The sequence below is a fragment of the Elephantulus edwardii genome, unplaced genomic scaffold (assembly GCF_000299155.1).
Source record: "Elephantulus edwardii isolate Elephantulus edwardi_28Jun2011 unplaced genomic scaffold, EleEdw1.0 scaffold00055, whole genome shotgun sequence".
NCBI classification, from domain to species: Eukaryota; Metazoa; Chordata; class Mammalia; order Macroscelidea; family Macroscelididae; genus Elephantulus; species Elephantulus edwardii.
This window is the reverse complement of record NW_006399805.1, coordinates 16,752,515-16,759,726: the sequence shown is the minus strand read 5'-3', so window position 1 is coordinate 16,759,726 and position 7,212 is coordinate 16,752,515. Positions and strand designations below refer to the sequence as shown.

Sequence of the window (7,212 nt, the reverse complement as noted above, 5' to 3'; positions counted from 1 at the left end):
AAGGGTGCAACAATGAATGAATGGGATTCCAAAATCTCTGTAGATGTTCACTGAAATGAAAAATAAACAAACTAAATTAATAAAAAAAACCCATGTCTCTGAATCAGCTTAGTTTAAAAAGTTCAAATGGAAAAAAAAAGTTCAAATGACATATATGTTGCAAACATGTCTGCCTTGTCTCCCAACTTTCTTGAAAACAAAAATTGTGTTTTTCAACCTTCCCTCCCTAGTTTTTACCCATTTCCTAGAAGAATCAAATACAGTTGGATTCTGAAGAGTAGATTGTTTTGATTTAGTTCAAAGTCAGGTGTAAACTGGTCAGCTTTTTATTTCCTTAACAATCGAGTAAGCTGACTGGTCATCTGGATTTACTCAATCATCACCTGCGGGCTGGAGGCCTCTTGTATGAATCAATCAGGACCTGATAGACGGGACTGTTGGAACCTAGGAGTCTTCCGTTTTGGTGCTGTGTTTGAGTGAACATTGTACTAAAGGCTACAGTACTAGTCTGTCAGTTTACTGTACTGAGATACTGAAAGCTGTGCCACTGGTGTGTCAAATGCCATAATGTTTACCCATGGGGGACAAGGTTTGGTAGAGCTCCCAGATTAAGACAAAATTGGAGGCAGGAGTGGCATCCACTTCTTAAAAAAACAGGCCTTTTAAAAAAACTATAAACACTAGAGAAATAATGATAGATATAGAACAGGATTCAAATCTTTTGTTCTTAGAGTTGCTATGAGTTGTACTCAATGAGGACACGCAGTAACAACTCTTACTATTTTCACAAGTTTTCTTTAGCTCGCAATTCTCACAAAGACTTAACTGGGTTTGGGGTGTTTTTTTTATTGTTTGGTCTTTTTGGGTTTTGTTTTTGGGTTTTTGGTTGTTTTGTTTTTTTTTTTTTACTGCAGCTTTGTTCATAATAGCAAAGAGTTGGAAACAATCCAAGTGTCCATCAACAAAGTAATGGATAAAGAAGCTCTGGTATATTCACACAATGGAATACCATGCTGCACTGAAAAGGAACTAAAAAAAAAGAAAAAAAAGGAATTAATGAAATATGATACAAACTGGGTGACCCCTGGAGGACGTTATGCTGAGTGAAATATATCTTCATAAGAGTACAAATACTGCACAGTGCCACTGTTGTAAAACAGGACTGACATCGGGGTTGGGGGAAAACTGAGAAAGATGGGATAAATAATGTATACTGCATTGAAACAGATGAGGGAGAAAACTGTTTAAGAGGGATATGTGAGTCCAGAGCGAAGGCTGTATAGTGGAGTGGACCTGGGGGTGGGACTGTAAAACAATGAAAGAATTTTTCTTCTACTTTTCCAAGAGGGTAGTGTACTGGGGGGAGGGTTGGGAGTGGAGAAAAGTGCAAAAATGAATGAATGGAAATCCAAAGTCACTGTAAACTTTCATTAAAATAAAGTAGAATAAAGACATTTTTGAAAAACTGAAAAAATGTAAATAATTTTTTAAAAAAGCAAAGAGGCACGGCATAGAACAACTATCTAAAGCCACTGCCTTTCCACTGGAAATCACACAGTATTACTAATCCACTACTTTAAAATGAGGTCATCAGACGTAGAGAGGACCTAAAACCATCTAGCTGGAAACTCTCAATTTGCGGGCAGAGAAATGGAAGTCCAGATGGGTGAGCACAGGGTCTAAAATCACCCATTTTGGATTGAACTACAGCTGAAATCCAGTCTCGGGACTCCATGGCCAGGCATTCCCCTCACCCAGCCGTGTCCAGCCAGAATGGGGGGGAGGGGGTGCGAGGAAGAGGCAGCTTCACAAACAAAACCCAGCGAAGACTCTGCGAAGCCGCATTATCCCAACGGAGAAAGCGCGTACTGACCCCCGGAGCCGGAGCACACAGCTTCCGGATGGGTCGAGGGCACGCTGGCCGCACAGGACAAAAGCCGCGGACCCGAGCGCCCAGGGCGCCCGCTGGCAGCCATAGGGACCCAAGCGCTCCGACCTGGAGGCGAACTCTGTCAGCCAGCAGTAGGAGCAGCGCTGCGCGGAGAAACGCGCTTCACAAAAGTTTGTGCGGAGGGCGCCAACCCGACGGAGCCACCGGCGCCCGCCCAGCCCCGGAACCGAGACCCCCGCCGAGCCCGGGACGCGAGGCCCGCTCCTGGCCGGGCGCGCCCTCCGTCTGCAAAAGGGCGCTTCTTACCCGCGCCGGCGCCGCCTCCGCCATGGTGACCAATGCTCTCAAAGCCCGGCCGTCTGCGACCCCAGATCGCGCGGGACGCACTGGAAGCCGCCGCCGCTGTTGACGCAGGTGCATGCTGGGAGGCGCGCCGTGCATGCTGGGAGTAGGGGGGTCTCCGGGCCAAGACTGGCTTTGGCCGCCCGGCCCCACGGCGTGTGCTCCGTGGCGCCCCCTGTGGCTGGAGGGCGACGAGCAGCTCGGAGCGCGGAACCATAGTCTAGAGCTGGTGTAGAAGGTGCGCCAAGGACGGAGAAATGTGCAAACTTAGACTCCTACCCAAGGGAAGAACGCTGAGTCGGGGGGAAAGCCAGCTGACAAGTCTTCTCGTTATTGCAAAGTTTTACTCCCGATGACTTGCTCTTTTAAGAACCAGCGCATATTTCCGCTTGTACACAGTGGGGGTCGGGCAGAGGTGCATCTGTGGCGATGATTTCACAATGATTTTTCACAGCTGGCGGTGGAAATTACTCATTGGCACGCCCTGCCAACTGGAGCCTAGCTCACCTGCACGCCCTCGCTGGGGCCATGTCCTGCCAGGCCGCTGGGGCGGGCTACTTACAGTCCTCCCATGCCCTGGACTTTACAAGGTCGCCCTTTTTCAGTTGTTTGATCCAGTCTTGGTGCTACCCATCAGGGAGTGGTTTGGATAATGTGACTGCTAATCATGGAGCACGTTTACTCCACAGAAAGAGACTATTAATTTCCACTTGGATAGGCATGAAGCGCTTCTCCTGAGAACTAAACTTATTTTTACAAGACGACTCCTTTGTAGCCTGTAGGAAGGAGGTCAAATGTTACTTCAGAGACAACTTTCATGCTCACCCTTGAGTGAATGAGCCTGCTGACTTTATGGATTCAGGCTAAAAGTCTCCTAGGTTGACACATTTGTCTTATACCCCAGTATCGTCCACCTTGATTAGACATGGGTAATGCACTAAAGAACAAAATGGTGATGGGGCAGAATTGGCACCGTCAGCCTATAGTGCCATCTAGTCAAATACAATTCACAGCAACCCTATGAATGCCCTTTGCTGCACCATCGTCAAAGTCTCTATCATCCTCAAGACCACTATTGCAGTCGCTGCTCCACCCAAACTTGCTGAAGCTTTTCCTCTCTTCCACTGCCCTTGCAGCTTTCTCAGCAATTATTTTCCAAGAATTGGCCCCTCCTGACAACATGACAAAAGTATGTGAAATGAAGTTTCAGCATCATTGCTTCTAAAGAACCACTCCGGTTACGCTTGTTTCAAGACAGATTTATTTGTTCTTTTGACAGTCATGGAATATTCAATACTTTTCGCCAACCCCACAATTTCAAAGACATGGATTCTTCTTTCCTCTTTAGTCATTGCCCAACTTTCAGATGCTTACGAAGCAATTGAAAATGCTATAACTTGGATTAGGCACACCTGATCTTTAAACGGACAGTCTTGCTCCTTAGCACTTTAAAAAGGTCCTTGACAGCAAATTTCCCCAGTGCAATACAGCTTTTGCTTTCTTGATTGCTGCTGTGTGAGTTGACTGTGGACTCAAATGAAATCATTAACTTCAATCTTTTCTCCACCTATAATGATGTTGCCTATTGATCTAGTTGTGAGGATTTTGTTTCTTTGATGTTAAGATGTAATCCATATTGAAGGTTGTTGTCTTTGATCTTCTGTCGTGGTACTTCTTCTTCACTTTCAGCAAGTAAGGTTGTACCATTTGCATAGTGTGGGTTGTTGATGAATTGTTCTCCAATCCTGATGCCACATTCCTCTTCATATAGTCCAGTTTCTTGAATGATTTGCTCAGCATACACATCAAGTAGGTACAGAGAAAGCATGCACATTTTTCGTTATTTTAAATCCTGCAGCATTCTCTTGTTCCCAGTAACAGCTTCTTGGTCTATATGTAGGTTTTTCTTGAGCACAATTAAGTGTTCTGGGATTCCCATTCTTCTCAATGTTATCCACAGTTTGTTATGACCCAGTTGAACGCCTTTGCATAGTCAGTAAAACATAAAGATCTTTCTAGTGTTCTCTGCTTTCAGGCAAGATCTGATATCAGCAATGGTATCTCTGGTTCCACAGCCTCTTCTTTATCCAACTTGAATTTCTAGCAGTTTCCTGTTGATATACTGCCCAAGCCATTTGTCAGTAATCTTCAGCAATATTTTACTTGCTTAATGATATTGTTTGATAACTTCCACAGTTAGGTTTTTTGGAATGAGAAACAAATAAGGATCTCTTCCAGGCAGCTACCATCTAACTGCCTTCTGTACAATTGGTAGAACAGGTGAGCATGGTTGGTTGTTGAACATGTCAGTTGATATTCCATCAATTTCTGGGGCTTTATTTTTTGCCAATGCCTTCAGTGCAGTTGAACTTATTACCTTTGGTTCTACATCATATGCTACTTCCTGAAATGGTTCCCTACCGGCCAGTTATTTTCAGTACAGTATACACTGTGTATTCCTTCCATCTCCTCCTAATGCTCCCTGCATTTTCAAGCTTTGTGCCCGTAGAATCCTTCAGTATTGCATCCTGAGGTTTTGCTTCTCAGTTCTTGCAGTTTTGAGAAATGCTGGACATGTCCCTCCTTTTTGGTTTTCTAACTCTAGTTCAGTCTCCAAGCTGTACTTCCCAAGTCTCCATGCTTACACAGCCACATGGTTCCGAGATCTTCTATCAGACATCAGGTTCCTAGAGAGCAAAATCTGGTACTCATATTTCTTTGTTCCCTCAAAGAAGAGGTCTACTTATTGTTGAACAATGGCTGGCATGCTACTATTCCTCCACCTTCCTTTGCCTATGCATTAAAACATAAGTTGGCAAACAGCAATAAAGGGACCAAGGCCAGGAGCTTCCATGAGACTGCCACTCTGAGTTCCCCAATGAGGCATCATCATTTGTAACCCTCCACTCTTAACAAGGAATTGGGCAAGATTTCTGTGCCATTCAATGTCCCCACTGGAATCCTACAGGCCAACAGGGGCACAAAGTCCAGAGAAAAGAGTATGTCAAGATCTGAGAAGTTGAATATCGTTCCAGGACAGCAAAGCTCTGAGCTGTGGATACAGCTGGTGGGGAAACTCTTCTACTGTTTTTTGACACACGTGAATATTTACCACTTGCATGTGTTAACTATTTCAATGGTAATTCCTCCCACCCCAGAAGATAGGTGATTTCTGCTTCAGTGGGTGGACATGCAGGGTCCATACTGCCTAGGAGCAGTCAGAGATTGCCATTCCCATTGTCACCACATCTGATGGTCAAGCATCAGTGGACTCTGGAGCGTCCTGGAAGCAGAGGGGTTTGTGGCACTGAGGAGGTCTGACTGGACCCCCAAAACTAGGGACTTGGTGTTGGCACCCTCACAAAGCCACTGAGAATCAATTCTTTAGGATGAGATAAAGGCATGTGCCTAGTGCTGTGTTATTGCTGTAGTGAGCTCATCCTTTGATTCACACTCCCAACAGCCAAGAAGTACACTGGCCTTATTCTCCATTATTCAGGAAATACCAACTTTCTGCGAATGCTTCTTTAAAATCAATATATCGCTTTCTCCCAATCACAACTCTGCACTAGCCCCACCCTAACAAATTCAATTCAAATTCTTAGACTTTCTCTACGTTTCTCACCTTGTTTTCTTAAGATCTGCCTCCTTCTAAACAGAGCATGGAGTCCCGATCCCTCAAACAAAACCAAAAACCACCCAGATTAGCTGGTTCCTGTCTACTGAGGAGTCACTGCACATGCCAGGTTGTGGCCCTCTGTTGTGAAAAACCACTCTGCAGGCTGGAAAACCCTTTATTGAATCTCAGCAATTCCCTCTGCCAGGCAGGAGGCGCGAGGACAGAGCGCGGTGCGGCAAGATGCGACTGCCCGCGCCCGGCTACAGGAGAGGGAGGGCTTTGGGAGAAGCAGGGAGGCATTCTTGACACGAACGGGGTTTGGGCATAACACCCCACCCTGGGGCCTGGCCATGCGGGATGCAGGAACAGAGATTGGGCCTCAGGAGGCTGCACTGAGGCCTCGAGTGGATGCACCAACGCTGAGTCTTTGGGGCCCTTCCCAGTGCGCCTGCGGGGTTTGGAGCATATTAGGGTCTGTGTCCATGTCCGTGAGCACGGTCTGCTAGCAGATAGCACCATTGGGAGACTGAGGTGGGAGGGACCCGGCCTCGGTTTTCTAGCACCCCCTGGCCTGGTTCCCTGGCCTTTCAGCCTTGAAGGCTGAGTCCCGGGGACCGGTCATGGCTGCCAGGGCCCAGGCTGCTGTGCGTGAAAGGCGGCAGCAGAGGCAGAGAGGGCTGCAGCACGAGCTGGGACAGTGCCAGGCTTGGACCCTGGAGCCTCTGGCGTCTCTCGGGTGTGGAGGAAGGGAGACAGAGACAGAAGTCTGCTTAGAAAGGTCCCACTGTCTCTGGTGCCTACTGAGGTAGGCAGTGTGGGGGTGGTACTGCGCCGGGACTGGGCCTTCCTGAGGTGCGACCTTGGGTGGCCATGTCTGGTCAGTTCCACAAACCCGGAAAATTCTGCCCCCCCTATCTCAGAGGAGCGGGTCATAAAAACATGTAGAAAAGTGTAAAGCGTCATGCAGACGCGAGGCAGTGTTGCCCTCGGTTGTCCCTCTCTGGTTTTCATGCCACCCTCGTCCCGGTTTCCTTTCTCAGACACCTCTCAACCTCAGACCTACCTCCAATCCCAGAGGGACTCGGATGCCCAGTGGTCTGGGTGGCCTGCCCCATCAGTGTCTATGACCCTAAGGCCAGAGGGCACCAGGAGGGCGTTCCCAGGCCCTCGGCAGGCTGCCCCGTGGTGGCTTGAGCGGCCCTGCGGTGCCCAAGGTGACCCCCACAGTGGCCCAGGTACCCTTGCAGTGACGCAGGTGGTCCCACCGTGAGCTGGGCACCCCTGTGGTGACCTGGTCTCCGTCGTGGTCACCAGGCCACCCCCGCAGTGTCCCGGCCGTGCCATCTCCACCGCTGGCAGC

The 7,212-nt window shown here is 48.0% G+C and overlaps 1 protein-coding gene and 1 pseudogene across 1 annotated transcript in view; one reads left to right on the top strand and one right to left on the bottom strand.

Annotated features, from left to right (window-relative positions):
* LOC102854120 overlaps window positions 1–2,226 on the top strand; it is an 11,617-nt pseudogene extending 9,391 nt beyond the window's left edge.
* A 9-nt stretch (window positions 2,227–2,235) lies between these two features.
* Window positions 2,236–7,212, bottom strand: part of ZNF282 (zinc finger protein 282) — a 31,795-nt gene continuing 26,818 nt past the window's right edge. The window contains exons 9-10 of the mRNA XM_006887278.1: window positions 7,092–7,204; window positions 2,236–2,459 (exon numbers count right to left, since the gene is read on the bottom strand). Of these exons, the coding sequence (XP_006887340.1) occupies window positions 2,236–2,459; window positions 7,092–7,204 (337 nt within the window). The remainder of the gene's footprint in view (window positions 2,460–7,091; window positions 7,205–7,212) is intronic.